A 17,940-nucleotide genomic window follows, 5' to 3' on the forward strand; every position below is an offset into this window, starting at 1 on the left:
TTAAGATCAAGTTTGATAGTCATAACAATATGTTTCTATACCATCCAAATAAGGAACCATTTTCAGAAGTGGCTGGCATGTCTGTTCTGGAAGTCAAAAGATCTGAAGTCCTAATGTATTTATGCATTTTTGCAGATACCCTGTCTGATCCATATAGAATAAACATTCTGTGCTCCTTTGCCATCCCTCTGACCTTTCACTTGTTTAGTCTGACTTGATAAGAAGACATTTAATGTTCACATCTGCAAATGACACAAAGTACAGGGAAGCAGCGAATGGCATCTTCTACCCCTAACATAGTTAGCAAGAATACTAATTGAAGAATTATCCCAGTAGGATGTAGACACAGGCTGAAAAGACTTTGCTGAGCTTATATTCCCATTTAGCGTTCCTTTCTTGAATATCATTGCTTCACATAGTTTGTTCCTGTTGTTTTAAACACATGTTTTAAAGTGGTTCCATTTTGTAGAAATTGGTATTGTTGGACACCATACTTTCAGATTTGTTTGTTTGGCTTTTTTTAATACATGCTCATTAAACAGAAGCTATAAAGCAAGATAGGGTGAGTGATTCATTTCACTGAGAGGCAGTACATGCATGTTCTCTTCTTTATCACCACGTGATGGAATAAAAAATTGAGGCTAACAAAGGCAAAACCGCAGAAGCAGAAGACCTAGGTGATTCTGGCAGACATGAAAAATATCCAAAATCCCCTTCAGAATCCAAAGTGATTCAATTTGACCAGAATCCTCAAAAATGAAACAAACCCAAGGCAAGCTGAAAAAGATTGAAAATCCAAAGGACAAAACGCAACAGCCCACACTGGGCACACCATTGCCTATATATAACAATTAAGGAAAGCCTTTAGAAACCCAAAGTCAGGAAATTTTCTGCTGTGTGTAGCATGACCAGCAGCCCCCTTTATTGTTAAACTGGTTGATGAGATTCATTAAGAGTACAGCTTTTCAGTTATTTATAATTTTGTCAAAATATTTGAGCTAAAATTTCCTCTGCTGGAGGTGGAATATGTTCCAGGTAAAAATAGTTCCGCTATTTTCAGGAACGAAACTATAAGAAAAGATGATGTTTTCTGATGTTCTTTTTGGGAAGTTCTGCATTGTGTTTTGGAGGGAATACTGCAACTTTGGCAGAGGAGCAGCCTCTTCCAAAGGAGTGACGTCTGCCACCTGACATTTCATTCATGCTTGGTGAGCTTGCCAGGAGAGGACCAGACGCTGCTCTCAGTGGCCCTGAGAAAGCACAAGAGGCAGCAGCCATGACTTGCAACAAGGGAGATTCCTGCTGAGCTTTAGGAAAAGCCTCTCCCCAGGGCATGTTTCAGCACTGGCAGGGGTGTCCTGCAAGGCTGAGGAAGCTCCATCCTTGGAGGTGCTCAGAAGATGCCTGGACATGGCTCTGAGCAACGTGAACTAGCTCGGGGTCGTGAGCGCATCCTCCCTGCTCCTGGGGCTTTGGCTGTGTGAGCTTGGGGCCGGGTCAGAGACAGTGCAGCTGAGGGCTGCCCCTTCCCTCTGGTGACTTTGGGGAGACTTTCCGGAAAGCTGTACTGGAGCTGCAGCCAGGGCTGACCCCCTTCCCCAGAAGCTGCTTTTAAGCTGGTGCCTTTGCCCTTGGCTCCTGCCTGAGAAGTCTTGGCTGTGGCTGACCGTGCACTGTGTTGATCTAGACCCATGGACAGGCTTTCTGGCTTGACCTGAGCCCTGCCTTGTCATGATGGACTTGTCTGGCAATCACTGGGCTGTGGCTCACCCTGGTTACTGCCTCCAGACCTGATCCTGATGCTGACTTGACTTCTTAGTTTGACCTTGGACCTGCCTCGTCACCACAGGCTTGTCTGATGATCTGGATTCTCAGCTGAACCTGGCTATCATCACCATACCTGTCTTGCTTGCCTTGCTCAGGTGTTTCCCTTGCTGGGGAAGCCCCTTCCTCTGCCTGCCTTTCTACCATGCCTGGCTCTCAGCTGCCGTTCCTTTGGGGAGAAGCCAGCCCTCACTGCCCTCAACAACCTGCTGTGAGCAGGGAGTTGGGGTAGAGACCTCCAGAGGTCCCTTCCCACCCAAATCTTTCTGTGAATTTATGACAGTGCTCTAGCCAAGGTAAAGAAAAATTCAACTTCTCTGGGCAGGGAAGAAAGCATAGCAGTAAAAGTGTTGTGCTGATGCTCAGGTGCCTGGCATATTAGATTTGGGGAAGGGAGAAAGGACCGGAGGAACAGGGACAGGGAGAGGGGTCTAGGAGAGAGGAAGGTGGACGAAGATGTGGAAATGGATAGCAGTGCAGCTGCTGTAATACCACTTCACTACCCTGTAAATCCCAGAACAAAAGGGTAACATCAGACCCTAGCAGAAGATATGCACGCAGCTCTGTTTCCTCTCCAGCTGCACTGTGTCACCAATGATTCACAATCACATGGCAGTCCTGAATTTTCAAAATAGAAATACCTACTGCCCTGCAAGCCCTCCTCCACCTCTCTCACTGCATCTCTCAGACACCATTAAGCGTCCTTCGTTTGCAGACATATTTCAAGGCTGGTCTGCTGGTGATGCAGAGGGTGAGAAAGGGGACTGATCTGACCTACCTAGGGCATATGCCTGTGACACAAGGATCTCTCTGTGGAGAGGCTCATCATCTTCTGCAGGTCTTCCTGAAGGCCTGCTTCTACAGTCACCTGTAGTAAAAGAGAAGGTCTTCAAGGGAGACTGGAAAGATGGATTTAAAACCCTGTGTCTCCTAAACTGTAACAGAAAACCATGATGCATAACAATACATTTATTCCCACAACAGTCATGAGGCAGGGAGTTGAAATGAGATTCATTGCTAACTTAGAAGTCTAAGAACCAGGACTTTACCCTGAACTGCATTTCATGTCACTTTCCCTTTAACATTTTCCAAAAAAGTTAAAATATACCATAATGGACCCACTCTGGGGTAGCCTGAGTCCTGCTGGAAGCCACAGAGTGGCTGTTTTACAGTGCAAGTGGAAAGACAACCCCTGGCCACTAGCAGGAGTGAATAACTGGGGTTTCTAGCACTGCCTGTGTACAGCTGGATCTCTCGCTTCTGGGGAGATTTATAGGACTTTTGCATACGGTGCAGGCTGAAAAAGCATGTACAAACAGTGCGAGCAGATATATTTCACCACAGCCTCATTCTCTGACATCATTTCTTTTTAACAGTGAAAATCACTCAGACCCGAAATCAATCACACTATGGCTGAGCGACAAGAAAGTGCAAAGCCCTGACATCAATGCGAGCTTCAGAAACGACGACACTGAGGGGTATCCACTCTTTTTTCTGGTGCCATTATGAATGTCAGGTGTATTTTTAAGTATGCTGGTGTTTCCCAAGCCATTTTGCTTTAGGTAAATGTATAGCCATTGTGCTGCGCCCGTGTGAGTACAGCTGTACAAGCACATTTGACATACCTCCTAAAAACTGTTTTGCTAAGGTCTGTGACTTACTGTACAATTAGAAAGCTATTTTCTGCAAGAGTACTAAATACTCAGCTATTCTCCTTGACCCCAACAAGGGTTGCTAAATGCTTCAGGTCTTTTGGAAAATGAAGATGATTATTTAGGTGCCCCAAGCTGGACTTAAGACTCAAATTGAAGCATCTAGTTAAAAAAACAACAAAGTTTCCCTCAGTCATCACTACTAAATTCACCCGGTCAGCAGTGAGTACCGTATCTGTGCTCTGATTATCCCCAGAACTGCTTCATGCTACAGTGCAGACAGAAAGTGTCCAGGCAGGATGGACTTGCTATAGGAATCTCTGCTGACCAGACCCGGACACACTAGGTTTGTTTCACATCCTTGTTTGCTACTGTTTCCTGTACCAAAAGAGTCAGGAGGGACCATGTCACCAAGATATCTCTGTTTATTCAAAACAACCTTTCATCCTTCAGCGTTGTATCATCACATTCACCCACATACAGTCTGCTGGGCTCCCTCAAACAGTTTGCTAAGTTACCCTGAGCTGTTTCCCACAGTCTTGCTGCAATCACTGAATGGGTGGCTCTGCAACTCTGCAATGGTGTGACCTTTCTGGTGGTTATATTTCCGAGTCCTCAATAGGGCCATTCAAAAATATTGCGGTAGGAAGTGGTCGCACAGATTCATTGGGACGGATAAAGTTTTCAGCTGGGAACTGTTTTACTTTTGAGACAGTGTGGTTTCGGATTGACTTATTCTCCACAACCTGATTCTTGAGCATCCCTGTATCTGAGTCCCAGGTTTGTCCCCGCCGCAGTTTCTTAAAGGTGTTACGGAAACCCTCAGTACTAAAGTAGTAGATCAAGGGATCCAGCATGCAGTTCATGCTGGCCAACAGCATTGTCATAATTAACACTTGGCGCACGGAGACCTGTGTTTCTTGCTCAACCTTCATCACCCGGGCCTTTATCAACCCATAAACAGCCAGGGTAGTGTTGTAGGGCACAAAGCAGATGATGAAGATGACCAGATTGACCAAGAGGAGACGGACGGTCTTCTGCTGTCGCAGGGTCTTTGGCTGGCTGTCCTGGCAGAGCTCCTGAAAGATCCGGATTGAACAGTATGTCACACAGCTGAGAGGCAGGAGGAAACCCAAAATTTCAGCCAGGACAACTAGGGGGAAGAGGTTATTCTGCCACATGTTGTCACTAAAGCTTTCAAAGCACAGATAAACTGTCTGGTTCTGTACCTCGCAGTGGTTTTGCTTGTGGACTATGGCTGTGGGGATGGAGCCCATGAAGATCACAACCCAGACGATCAGGCAAAGGAGCTTGGCCACCTTGGGCCGCCGCAGATGTCGCCAGCGAAGTGGGTGGACAATGGCAACATAGCGATCCAGGTTGATGCACATGAGGAAGAGGCAGCTACCATACATGTTGATCTGGAAGACAGAGCCAGAGACCTGGCACAGGGTGTTACCAAAGGGCCAGTGGTGGTTGGAATAGTAGTAGAGTCGCAAAGGCAGAGGAAGTGTGAAGGTGAGGTCGCTCACGGCCAGGTTGAACATGTAGATCATCACCACAGACTTCAGGCGCAGGTAGCGGATGAATATCCATAGCGCCATCACATTCAGCATCAAACCTGTAATGAATATCAAGATGTAGCCAGGCAGGAGGAGGTGGTGGTTGAAGCTGTAATCCTTGCATGTCTGAGATTCATTGGAAGCTGACATGCCCAGCGGGGATCCAGGGAGAGTCTTCCTGAGATGGCTGAGCCTGCTGGTGGGCTAAGGAGGCACAAAGAAAAGCATTGAGAGGTCATTCCCCTCTAGGAAGGGACGGGCAGGTCATTCCCCTCATCTGCAGCTGAGACGTAGATGGGCACACCTCTCTTGTGACTGGTGCTGCTTTGGATTGCTGGTCAGCGGTCATCTGGCAGGGATGGTAACGTAGTCAGCTGGAGTCAGCTTCTGCCTCTAGTTCAGCAATTCTTTCCAGTGGTTATGGTGATGCTGAGGTGATGGAGGGACACTGCCAGTTGTTGAATGCCAGCACAGTTCCTGGTTAAAGTGGAAGACCAAGAAAGAAGAGCTTATGTTAGAGGGGGAAATCTCTTGAAAGCCTCAAAATCCCACCATGATGTCTTGTGCTGCAAGAACTCACAAAGAAACCAAAAGACTAAGAAAAGTGGACAGGAGAAAAGTGAGTAATAACATGGCAGAAGAAGCCAGAGCAGAGAGAAGGTAATTGTAGTACAGAATCATTTATTGCTCAGCACCAGAAAAAGCATGTTGTTTTGATCGCTGCTGGGAGCACATGTATACAAGAAAGGGACAACACAAGAGCACACAGGGAAAGTAGTCAAGGCAACTCCAGAAAAAAGTGAGAGAGAGAAAGAAAAAGAAGAGAGCAAGCATTTTGAGGGAAAAATGCTGACTGGAAGGAACTTAAAATAAAAACTGCATAGATTGTTTTATATCAGAGAAATAGGACTTTGTACATCCATTGCAGATAAAAAGAATTATACTACAGTTAGACTTGACTCCACCTTAGCGCCTTTTCCTAGGTGAAACAACCCCCACACACCTGAGTCCCAGCTAGATGGAGTTCCTTATGTTACTTACATTCATACAGTTCCTTTGGATTGGATGTCCTCAGATCATTTTCCTGCTTACAACACCATAAAGGATGAAGCAGCCCATGTCCCACAAACACAGAGCAGCACAGCTGGGTAAGGGAGCACACGGTAAAGCAGGAAGGGCCATGAGATTCATGTGGACACACATACCTGTGACTCCGAAGTGGTGTGAGGCTGGTAACCGCTCTAGATACTAACGGTAGCACTGCCTTGCCAAACATTGATCAACTGGAGTGAGGCCAGTGGAAGACCACCAGAAAGGTCTGGGGGCTGGAGCACTTGCCCTGTGAGGAGATGCTGAGGGAACTGGGCTTGTTCAGCTGGAGAAGGCTCCAGGGGATCTAATAGCAGCCTCCCCATACCTGCAAGGTGGTTACTGGAAGAGGACAGAGTTAGCTGTTCACAGCGAGGCATGGCAGGGGTTATAAACTGAAGCAATAGATATTCAGACTGGCTATAGGAAAAAATGTTTTCACTGTGTTGACAGTCAGGCACTGCAACAGGTTTCCCCAAGAGGTTGTGGAGTCTCCATCCTTGGAGGTTTTCAAGACCAGACTATAAAGTAGAGAGTAGCCTGATCTGATCTGATCTGATCTGATCTGACCTGATCTGATAGCTGACCCGCTTTGGGTAGAAGGTTGGGCTAGATACATCCTTAATTATTCTGTGATCCTAAAACTAGATATCTGCTCTCAAAGCTGTTACAGTGGAGCAGGGGCTGGTAAGTATGACAGAATTCCGCATAGCTGTTTGCAGGGGTTAGATAGGGACTCCCTCACAGAGCCCATGTAGAGTGTGATTTACCTTGAAATGAAAGTAGAATTTTCTGTCTAGAGGAAAATTTTACGTAAGGTTGATATTACTGTAAGAGGAAGCTACTCAGCAACATAACAGCCATGACAAGCATGTCAGACCTTTTAGATGGCATTGTGGGTCTAGAGGGAGAATCTGTTAAAGACAGAAGAAGCACATGCTGACTTCATAGGCAGGAAAAGATTCGTCTGCAACACTGTGTTAAACAATGACAGTGGAAGTCTAATACAAGAGAGCAGACAGCTATCAATTTGACCATCCTTTGTGTTGTTGGGCAGGTCCACCACGAAGGCAGGTTTCTTAGAGGAACTTCTACTGGTTTGTAAAGTTACATTCTGAGTGGCTTTTACCCTTCTCTGACAAAGATGGATGAAAACTTTGTGTGAAGACTTGCATAAAAGTATAATATAATCCAGCAAGACAAGGCAAATGTACAAGAATGTTGTTGGTTTCAAGTGAAATTATTAGATGCCTCAAAAAAACTCAAGGAAGATATGTCAGCTTTTGCTAGAGCCAAAACCTTGAAATGACTGCAGACTGAACAGACTGGTGAGACCTTTGTTTTGACTGAGACAAAGTGAGTGAGACTGAGACTCTGAAAGACCATGACCTGCTCTAATGTGTGTGCCCAGACCAGCTAGGTGTCAGGTGAAGGTGACTGTCTCCACAGACAAGCTATTTTTATCAAGAGGTATTCAATAAACACCTCTAGAGAATATAATATGTAAGCACAGTCCATACTGTGTGAGATCAGTGGTCTATCTACAACTACTATTCTGTCTCAAATTGTGGATGGCCAGGGGGAAATGTAAGAGCAGTGCAAGCATGTAGTTATCCTCCCTCAAGTTTTCTTTCTGCTTCCAGCATATTGTAGCCCAGGGATTTCCTGAGCCAGAGGTGACCTATTTGTGTTCAGCAGTCCTTGGAGAATTATTTTTTCCAGTTTCTTTTTGCATCAATGTAAAATTTACCATCTACAACATCCAGTGCCAAGAGTGCCAAGAAGTTTCACAGCTTAACTGCATCTCAGATGAAGAACCACTTCCTTGTACTCATTTTTGAATCACCACCTGCTAGATTCAGTTCCCAGTTTTAGAGCTGGAAGAGACAGTGGAAAAAACATTCACCTTATCATTTATGATTTTATAAACATCTACCATATTCCCCATCAGTAACCTTCTTATTTTTTTGAGGCTAAAGGGTCCTCGTTGTCACAGTCGTTCCTCACAGAGGAGTCTTTCTGTCCGTGTTGCCCTTCTCAGTACCTTTCCAATTCTGCTACAGCCTTTGTGAGCTCTGTGGTGGAGTGCTCAAAATGTACACAGTGTTGATGATGTGGGTGCACTGAGCTGAGTAGGCGCAGATCTCATTTGCAAGGGGTAATGGTCAGTTCAGATTGGTTTTTCTCATTACTTCACCAGATGAAATTTCAGCTGTTATTTTAAGGCCAGTCACTCACACTTCTCTTAATCTCTGCAGTCCTTCACAGTCAACCCTCCTCTTTTCTAACTTGAATAATTTTATGTCTCCAACAGATTTGTTATTTTGTTGTTCATCCTTCATGAATAAGTCAAACAGTCCAAGCCCCAGCACCGGTGTCCTGTAACTCCACTGAGAAAACCAATCATCTACCCTCATTCTCTGTCCTGTCTTTCGGGCACTTTTTGGCCAGGTAGGAACGTTTTCTGTAAATTTCTTTAAGCACCTTTGGTGAGAGCCCTTTTGAAAATCCACACGGGCCACTGTTCACGTGCTTGTTGACTCCTTCAAAGAAGGACTGTGAGACACAGCACCCCTTTATAAAAGCCATGATGATTCTTCCCCAGTAATTAGATGTGACTGCGTGCCAATTGATTTTTTCCTTTATTATAGCTTCTACTAATTTGTTCAGCACAGACATCAAGCTCCAGCTCCCTGGTCTGAAATCCCCCAAGAACCTTTTCTCAAATTGTGCCTGCTGGTGAGCCTTTAAAAGCAGTTTTAATGTTTCTACACCACAGTTAGTCAGGTCTTCCATCCTTTAGTTGGTTTTGGACCTCTGGGGTAGGACCCATGTGGTTTCAGCCACTGCTTAGTGCATCTTGCTGCTCCATAACCGTTTCTGCCACTGTTTTGATCAGAGACAGTCCTTTGATGACTTTCCTGCTGTGGAAATCTCCCAGGCTTTCCTGCCATGAACACCAGTGCAAGAAATCTGTTTAGTTTTTTGCCTACCATCACCTTTCTATTTCTCTGAGTGGTCTTTCCTTACAAACTAGCCCTTCAGCCTTCAAGACACCAAACAGCAGAGTTCTAAAATGTCAGCAAAGTTCACTGAGAGTGGAAAATAGATTGGGGTTTTTTTGAGGTTTTTTTTTTTCTTGTGAGTGGATGGAAACACAGAAGCAAGAATCTACTAATGGTGGTGTTACTGAAGCTAAGCTGATAGTCTCAAATCTGGTGTAAAAGATACTGTAATCAAGATCTCAGAGACCTGTAATGAGATGTGTACATGCATGGTCTTTGGAAAAATGAAGCTGTGGGAACGGAGCATTTCTCTGCGGAGCTCTGAGGGTACTGTTTTGGCTGTCCCTCACTGAAAAGGAAAGTTACGGGTAAAGCAGGCTCGTAGCAGGGAGACAGAAGAGCTGAAACTAGTTCCTTTTGGTTAATGTCTGAGAGCCACAGGCCATGTTCTTTGTGGCTGCTTCTAAAAGAAACTCAAGTACTCGAAAGCTGCTGCAAGGTCTCAAGTCATCATTGAGTGAGGAGGCAGTGGTACCACAGCTGAACTGCCATCTTCCTCATGATGAGATGCTGTCTTGAAATCCTGAAGGAACTTTCTGTTTGGTGACGGACCTAATGTGGCCCAGGAGGTGGAGGAAGCATCTTTCTACCTCTCAGTGAAGATCAGTATGAGCCCCTGAAGGCCATCTGCCGAGACCATGGCCTTTTCCCCAGCAGGAATGGAAAAGAGCAATTCAAACCATAGATGCTACCTAGGCAGATACTTCTTTCTGTTTTCAGGTGGAAAATTAGTTTGTTGCTAGTATTTTTGCTCTGGAAGGGGGAACAGGGGGAATGACATAGACATGACACATGTGCGCATGTGCACGTATACACACACACAGACACACACTATGAGCAACTGCTGCAGGAGAGGAGAAGCTGCAGAAACTAGAGGGCGAAAACACCGGTGAGGGAGGAAGAGCTGCTGCTACAGGTGTGACATGCGAGCAACGTCAGCTGCTATTGCTGTGTGAGGGGAGAGTAAAATGTGATGCTGGAGGGTGGGCAGACATCCTCGAAAAACAGCTGAAAAGAATGCACCATCCTCTGCTCCCACACACCTCCTCCTGTGGCCTCCCCACTCAGACGACAACCATGTGCCTTCCTCGAGCACTTGGGAGCTGCTCAGGGCCCTGGCTGGTGTGGAGTGCTGGTCTGAGATGAGCCAGAGGTTGGGAAGACAGCTAGAAAATTCTTGCTGAGCATGCCACAAGGTCAGTGTTTCCAAGAGCGACTTGTCATTTAAACCCTGGAGCGCTCTGGGGATGCAGACAGTGAATGTGGCATTGAGGTACAAAGCAGTGCAGCTGAAAACGCAAACTGCACAAGCTCACTTAGTAAATCTGAAACCAAGAGGAAATAACAAATAATGCACCAAACCTCAAAAAAACCACCCAACTTTGCTTTAGAAATTGAAGGTATATTTTTTCATAAATGTGGATGCTTTTAACCTGCTGTAGGTGATATTTAAGCCCCACTTTCCACCTTTTTTCCAACCAAAAAAAATTTCGATTATTATGATGATTAGAACCATGAAGACGTTCAAGACTTAGGATGGCTTGTTTTTAACGAGAGATACATGACATCAAAGCTGAGACCTCCATATTTAACTCACGCGGTCTGATCACACTGCTACTGCTTACTCCCTAGAGGTGTCACCCCCCCTTCATCTTCTGAGGACCCCATAGAAGAGGACTTCCATTGTGGGCACCTTGGCAAGTAAGCTCTTGCCTACGCAAGCAAGCTGCCCGTGCTGTTAGTATCACAGGATCCCAAAGAAAACCTCTGTTTAAATAAATATTGAGATTTGCCTTGCACCCCTGGGTTCACTAGGCAATTGAAGAGGCATCGAGGGTTTCCCGGTGCTCTGTGGTCAGGTCTGGCAGCGCAGCAGCTCACGGAGACCAGTGCCCAGTGAGCCCAGACCATCCATCTCTCCAGATGTTTCCACCTCACTTACCTCTGCTGGTGAAGAGCCAAGGGTGCACGAGGGCTTTCTGGCTAGTGATCGCTGTCACTGCAGAAGTCTTGATCCAGGCACCAAAACTGCAGGCAGCTTGAATTAAAACAGAACCAGGAAGGCTCTTTGACTACTTGTTCATCCAAATCATAGCCGTCCTCTACTGCGCCATGGCTTGTTCTGCATCTGTCATGCTGCAGTTTGTCTCCCCTCCTTCCTCACTTCCTGATGCGCTTCTGGCTGGCCACAAAGCACGAACTTTGCTATCTGAAGCTGATAAGCTAAAACACATCCTATGAAAGCAAACGTAATCATAAAAGAAGCAACACCCAGGTGTCCTTGCAACTGAGGAAGTCTGCCCCGGGTCATAGTGCCAAATACTTGCTGGTCTTTGCTTCCATGCTAACTCAGCCACCCCCAGGACTCACGGGGGAAAATGAAAACATCCCCCTCCCCAAAATATTGCCAAACACGAGGTAGAAGTGAAATACAGGAAGTGAGAGCAAAGTTGATTTAAACACTAGCCCGTTCAAAGGCTCAGAGTCCTGTCAGTCCCATGGGCTTGGGCGCTCTGGGGCCAAGCTCCTGCCTGGGGGCCCTGTTGTGCACCACTGGCATGTGGCAGGGACCCAAAAAGAACCAAGCTCTGAAGAGGTGTCAGTGCTTGCAGCAGGCAAAGGCATGTTTGCCACAAATGTAAGTCCCTGTCGTTCAAGGCTACAGGAGGCACAGTGCTAAGAAAGTGCAAGGGCTGATTTAGCAGGACATCTGCAACCGAGCACACTGCCAAGTGAGGCTGGGAAGGGATCTGCCCTTCTGCAGAGCCCATCTGGCATTCTGTTCCTTCAAGTCCTATTTCTGCTCTGCCAGTCCCAGCACACCTGGGAGAATAGATGGGTCCTGGGGACACTCCTAATCCTACTGTCATCCTTCCCCCAGAGCAGCTGCCCCGAGAAGAAGATGCCGTGCCTGTGGGCTCCCTCTTTCTCTGCAGCCCTTGCCTGGCTCCTCTGCCTGATGGCTGCTGCTGCTGGTGTTTGACTTTCTCACTCTCTGCTTGCCTTGTTCTGCTGTCACTGCCTCCTCATTCAGGGAGTGACACACCAAGGGATATATGTTCCTGCTGCTCATAAATCCTTGGAGAGTACAATAGCACCCGAACCGCTGATCTCACCCCGCTCCTTTTTAGTGCCTCTCTTTTAACCAGACCCCCTCTCTCACTTCCTAGTTGCTGGGATCTTTGTTCTCACAGCTTTTTGTGTCTCTTCAGTTCCCATCAAGGCTCTGGTACTGATAAAGACTTGCAGATATACTGGGGTGTGTGTGTGTGTGTCCTTCTCCCTTTGCAAAAGGCGTCTCTGACACCGTCTGTGGGAACTTTCCCCTCCCTGGTGGCCCTCACGCCCTGCACACATGTGCACACGCCTGGCTGAGCCTGGAAGTCCTGGCTTTACTCTGTGTGTCAGAAGAGGAGGATGTGGTGGCACTTCGCCTCGCCCCACAGCATCCCTCACCCAGCCAGGTTCACTCACCTCACCGGCTCTTGGTGCATCAGCCCATGAATTCTGTCTCCCCCTGCCCAGGTGGGCTCACTCCTCTGTCCCTCGCTGTATCTTGGAGACTCGGCTTGTTGGGAAGAGCAGCACAACCCTTGGCATTTCCTCACTGCTGTCTGACTCGACAGCAGGTAAGACCAGATTACTGGGGTGTGTGTTGGAGGCTACACCCTGATGCTGCAGATCCCAACATGCCTGCCACCCCAGAGTGCTGACTCCAGAAAACAGGAGCAAGGACCCAACAGAACGAGGGACGCAGGGAGCTGGGAAGGCAAGGAGAGAGGTCGAAAGCGTGCTAGAGCAGAGGGGCTGCTCAGGTTTGAAAGGATGACTGATAAACCCCAGTGCTCTTCAGACCTCTTCGTGCAGGGAAATGTGGAAGAGGGCAGCAAAGGGGTGAAACCACATGTGGGGCCATGGTGGAAAAACTATAGCAGGGCCAGGGCAGCCGTGTTTCACTTTCTGAATGATTCAGACAGGAAAAGCAGAAACCTTTGGGCTGGCTGTGTGAGGAGTTTCACTTTCCAGGGTGGTGGGGACATCTGGCACTGCCCAGGCCCACTGGGGGCATGGTAGGCTTTTCTCCCAGGACATTTCATCTCCCCAGTCGCTCAACTCACTTTTTCCTGGACTCCCAGGAGCTCTTAGGAAAGGGCTACCCACTGAGAAGAGGTGTAGCCACCTGATCACACCTGCTAAGGAGAAGGGCAAGGACTGTCTCTCTTGCCATGGGGAAGAAAATGAGGGGTGTGAAGGGAGACTTGCCAGGGAAAGAGTTAAGAGAGCCAGGGGGCAGCCGGGCTGTGTCTGTTTGCCGTAGCTATGTGGGCTGCAGGGTAGAAAAGAAGAATCTCCAGCCTAGAGAAGACAGATGAGGGAGGGTCTGCAAGGACGTCAGCTGGGGATAAGGGAGGCAGCAGGTCTTCCCCTCTCAGCTCCCATGAGCTGTCACTGCGGGGAAACTCTCCGGCTCTCTAAAGGGCTTTGTGACAAAGCGATGACGAGCTGGTGGGTCTAGCAACAGCTGCTTGGTGCTGCCAGGTTTTTCTTGCGTGGAAATTTCTGTCTGCTGCTGACTGGGTCTTGGACTGCTTTCTGCTGATGAAGTGACTTGACTGTGGAGGAAGACAACCAGATCGTCTGCTGACAGGACAGCAGAGTCCGGGGGATGCTGTCCCCAGCCATGTGAGCTCGCTCTGACGGATGCCTACCCCAGAGCCCTAGTTCAGAGCTCTCCCACAGTGCTACCCGACCTGTGGGGAGGGACCAGCACCGGCGTGGGTGCGCTGGCGAGGCCAACCCACCAGGTTTCTGTGGGCTACTGGGTCTCCAATGCTGGCAGGCACACCAAGGCTGCCCATGGTCATTGCTCGGGGCAGGGGCTACCCGTGCTTTGCAGTGCTGGGCTGGAGCTGCTGTGAGAGTGACTGTTGGGTGCAGGAGGGGATTCAGGCGGCTGCTACACCGTGACTGAAGGTGGAGGTTTGCTGGGGACAGGATGGAGATGGTGCGGCTGTACGTGGCACTGATCCCTGTGCAGCATGTCCTTGCTGTGACCTGGCTGTAAGTATGCTTCGCACTTGTACTGTCTGGATTGGAAAGTCACCTGGAGAGGTGCTGTCTCCCCAGAAAACAGGCAGATCTGTGAGAAAAGGGTGGAAGAAGGAACCTGGGCAACCTGAAGCCAGCACATTAGAAGGGGCATCTCTGGGAGCGTGAAGGGAGAGGGACGATGAAGTCAAAGAGGTGCATACCAGGATGGGGAGCAGGAATGTCCAAATTCAGCACAGACAAGAGGCAGCACATCCCCTTCTCTGCCCTGTTTCTGCTCTAAAATAAGGCTATAGAGGGCTAGTCCCCTGCAGACATGGCCCTGACTCTAGTTGATCTGCGACTGAATCTCTCCCCTACCCCACAGGTACCTGGCCAAGCAGCCTTCTCTGCGGGCCATCCTCCGGGACCCCCGTGGCTGCGAGGGTCTGACGGGGCTGGTAGAAGAGCAGGTGCGTGTTTGCCGGCGGCAGGTGGAAACCATGGATGCAGTGAAGCGAGGCGCAGAGTTGGCTGTTGAGGAGTGCCAGCACCAGTTTCACTCTCGCCGGTGGAACTGCTCCACGCTACAGGGGCTGCAGGTCTTTGGCAAGGTCGCCATCCAAGGTCAGCAAGGGGGAGACAGTGAAGACAGAGGTGGCATGGGGTCCCTTCAGTGTGCCCACAGGGTCCCCTTGACAGATCAGCCTTTCCTGGGCTAGCATGTGAGTGTCAACTGGGCCCATCCCCAGAGTGGCCCGTGCCTTCCTCCACATGCTAACAAAGCTGTCAACACAGAGCAAACTGAACCAAATGCACATGCTGTTACAAATATTAATATTCTGGCCAAACTTCTTCCTCATTTGGTCAGGCTTGGCTTTTTAGTCCCATCTGGACCGTTCTGGGTACCATCTCTGCAGATCGGTAGATCTCCCTCACCCTGCCACCAGCCCAGACCTGTGGAGCAGCAGCTCAAATCAAACCTTTTCCTCTGATGCTAGAGTCCTTTTTTGTTGCAGGCCAGAGAAAAAGGATCTTCCTATGCCCCCAAAACAGCACAGAACAGATTTTGCATGTGTTTGGGCAGGAGGAGCCAAACAGGGTCTCTCTGGCTTCTAGAGACAAGGCACCAGGGAGGACCCTGAAAAAGCCCTCTGTGTGGGAGTCTCGGCCCCTGGCATCCCCCACCACAGCTCCCCTTTCACTTCCCTTGGGGGCTGCTGACTTCTCTCCCTCAATGGGCTCCCCAGCCCAGGAATTGAGGGTGCCAACAGTGGGGGCAGTGAGGCAGAAGGACCCCACAGAGCCATCTCCCTCACTGGTTCCAGGCCTTGGGAACCGCAGCATCGTGCCAGTGATTTCTCCTGAGCAGTCTCTGTCTGAATACATCCTTCCTGCATGCAGTCACACCTCTTTCCCCCGTGTCGTGTGCTATCAGTGCCTTCCCCCTCCGCAGACTCATGCCATTTCTCACCCCACTTCAGGCACGCGGGAGTCTGCTTTCATCCACGCCATCTCTGCCGCTGGTGTTGCCTTTGCTGTGACTCGTGCCTGCAGCCGTGGGGAGCTGGAGAAGTGTGGCTGTGACCGCAAGATCCGAGGAGTGAGCCCCGAAGGTGAAGGAGGAAGCCAGTGGCAGGAAGGGGGTGGCAGAGGAGAAGATCCTTGGGGAAGACTCTCACCAGTGGAGGAGACATCTCCCTTCTCCACAGCCCTCAGCCCTTTGGGAGCTCCTTCCAGGGCTTCTCCTTCTTCATCTCATGACTGCTTTCCTCTGCAGGTTTCCAATGGTCGGGCTGCTCTGATAACCTGTCGTATGGGATTGCCTTTTCTCAAGCCTTCGTAGACAACCCCGAGAGGAGCCGTGGTGTCTCCTCCAGCCGAGCACTCATGAACCTGCACAACAATGAGGCTGGGAGGAAGGTAAGGGCAGGAACAAGGGCTGGGAAAGAAGCCCAGCTTCAGGGGCTTCTCCCTGGCTAGGCGGGCCTCAGTCCATCTCCCCTACCCCAAGGAGCAGTTCAGGGCAGCCACAGGCTCTCAGAGCATGTCCTGCTGCCTTTCCTGAGCCCAGCACTGCGCTGCTCACACCGAGCTGGCTCCTCGCCTGTGTGGAAGGGGGTCCCAGCCTCCCCTACCTGCTTCTGTGCAGTCTTCTTTTCCTCACAGAGCCCAGCTGTGATTTACCTTCCTTGGCTGGTTCTGCAAAGGAAATAGTTTCCCCATTCTGCTCTGAAGGTCTTCCCTGCCCCTCCAGCCCCTCCTGAGCAGACACCGTCCTCTGCAGGGGCCATTATCAGATGTGGTCCCTTGAGCATCCTCTGCCTCTGGGCAGATCTGTTCCCCTTCCCACAGTCCCGTGGGTCAGAGCAGGTCCCAGTCATTTCCCTTGCCTCAGGGATTTCTCTTACAGACCCAAGCCAGCCTGTTTCCCATAGAGTGGGTTCCCTTCTGTTTCATATTAGCTTGGCTTAAAAAGACTTTTTTGCTCCCTTCCCTTCCCTTCCCTTCCCTTCCCTTCCCTTCCCTTCCCTTCCCTTCCCTTCCCTTCCCTTCCCTTCCCTTCCCTTCCCTTCCCTTCCCTTCCCTTCCCTTCCCTTCCCTTCCCTTCCCTTCCCTTCCCTTCCCTTCCCTTCCCTTCCCTTCCCTTCCCTTCCCTTCCCTTCCCTTCCCTTCCCTTCCCTTCCCTTCCCTTCCCTTCCCTTCCCTTCCCTTCCCTTCCCTTCCCTTCCCTGGTTTTGGGGGGGAATAGTGGCTGCTGGGGGGCCCGCAGGCGGAGGAGGTGTAGGGAGGGGTGTCCTGGGTCTGGCTGGCAGCTTCCTCCCGCTCCCCAGGCTCTCCTGGCCCACATGAAGGTGGAGTGCAAGTGCCACGGTGTGTCGGGCTCCTGCGAGGTGCGCACATGCTGGAAGGTCATGCCTCCCTTTCGCAAGGTGGGCAACATCCTCAAGGAAAAGTTCGAGGGGGCGACAGAGGTTCACCCCAAGCGGGTGGGTTCCCGCAAGCTCCTGGTGCCCAAGAGCTCTCGCTTCAAGCCCTACACAGCTCACGACCTGGTCTATCTGTTGGCCAGCCCAGACTTCTGCGACCGGGACCCCCGGCATGGGGTATTCGGCACCTATGGCCGTCGGTGCAACCGGACATCCCCGGCCATGGACGGCTGCGAGCTCCTGTGCTGCGGCAGGGGCTTCCACACGGCTCAGGCAGAGGTGGTGGAGCGGTGCAGCTGCAAGTTTCGCTGGTGCTGCTCCGTCAAGTGCAAGCAGTGCCGGCATCTCGTGGAGGTGCACAGCTGCCGTTGAGGGGGAGCGCAGGGGGGGACTGCAAGGCCGCGGGGAGAGGACAGCCCCGGGGGAGGGACACAGGGAAGCAGGGGAAGGTGTGGGGGAGACAGAGCCTGATGGGGAGCCAACGTGGGGTTTTGCTGCCCTGCCAGAGAGCAGCCCCTGGCTCCACAGGTGCCATCAGTTCCCCACACAGCACCCTCTCGCCAGCCTCGTTGGGCTTTTTGTGGTTGGAATTATTTTTCTGGATGGAAGTTTGGAGGACACAGTCCCAATAAACCCTTAAACTTAGAAATAAATGAGCTGCAATGGAAAGCAAAGTGCGTGCATCAGGTCCTTCCTCACACGCTGCGTTTGGGACCTGGAGGGTACCTGGCTCTGCTCCCTCCCGTGGGCTGGGAGGGGACGAGGCCACGCTGGAGTCCGTGTGCTCAGT

General features: G+C 50.0%; 2 protein-coding genes across 6 annotated transcripts; one reads left to right on the forward strand and one right to left on the reverse strand.

Moving 5' to 3' along the window:
- Positions 1-3,883: 3,883 nt before the first annotated feature.
- LPAR5 (lysophosphatidic acid receptor 5) lies at positions 3,884-11,361 on the reverse strand. 2 transcript variants are annotated; one of them, XM_074809941.1, is made up of 3 exons: positions 11,135-11,361; positions 4,706-5,515; positions 3,884-4,555 (listed from the first exon to the last, which is right to left on the reverse strand). In XM_074809941.1, exons 2-3 carry the CDS (start codon positions 5,186-5,188, stop codon positions 4,076-4,078), a joined length of 963 nt encoding a protein of 320 aa, XP_074666042.1. In that variant the 5' UTR covers positions 5,189-5,515; positions 11,135-11,361; the 3' UTR covers positions 3,884-4,075. The 2 variants fall into 2 exon arrangements, with proteins under 2 accessions (XP_074666042.1, XP_074666037.1); XM_074809936.1 differs by having other exon boundaries at positions 3,884-5,515.
- Positions 8,408-17,522, forward strand: LOC141916948 (protein Wnt-4-like). Of its 4 annotated transcripts, none has more exons than XM_074809956.1 (5): positions 8,408-8,430; positions 14,609-14,847; positions 15,705-15,836; positions 16,001-16,143; positions 17,055-17,522. In XM_074809956.1, coding segments are annotated over exons 1-5 (984 nt in total). In that variant the 5' UTR covers positions 8,408-8,428. The 4 variants fall into 4 exon arrangements, with proteins under 4 accessions (XP_074666057.1, XP_074666049.1, XP_074666064.1 ...); XM_074809948.1 differs by lacking the exon at positions 8,408-8,430 and adding an exon at positions 14,189-14,253; XM_074809963.1 differs by lacking the exon at positions 8,408-8,430 and having other exon boundaries at positions 14,667-14,847; positions 15,705-15,866.
- Positions 17,523-17,940: the final 418 nt, after the last annotated feature.

The sequence above is a fragment of the Strix aluco genome, chromosome 2 (genome assembly GCF_031877795.1).
Source record: "Strix aluco isolate bStrAlu1 chromosome 2, bStrAlu1.hap1, whole genome shotgun sequence".
Taxonomy (NCBI): domain Eukaryota; kingdom Metazoa; phylum Chordata; class Aves; order Strigiformes; family Strigidae; genus Strix; species Strix aluco.

Bases quoted from the DNA above. Each gene is read 5' to 3' on its own strand.
- LPAR5 (XM_074809936.1), bottom strand. From the start codon at position 5,188: ATGTCAGCTTCCAATGAATCTCAGACATGCAAGGATTACAGCTTCAAC.
- LOC141916948 (XM_074809948.1), top strand. From the start codon at position 14,189: ATGGAGATGGTGCGGCTGTACGTGGCACTGATCCCTGTGCAGCATGTC. The intron at 14,254-14,608 runs GTAAGTATGCTT...CCTACCCCACAG, and splicing joins GTCCTTGCTGTGACCTGGCT to GTACCTGGCCAAGCAGCCTT. The intron at 14,848-15,704 runs GTCAGCAAGGGG...ACCCCACTTCAG, and splicing joins TGGCAAGGTCGCCATCCAAG to GCACGCGGGAGTCTGCTTTC.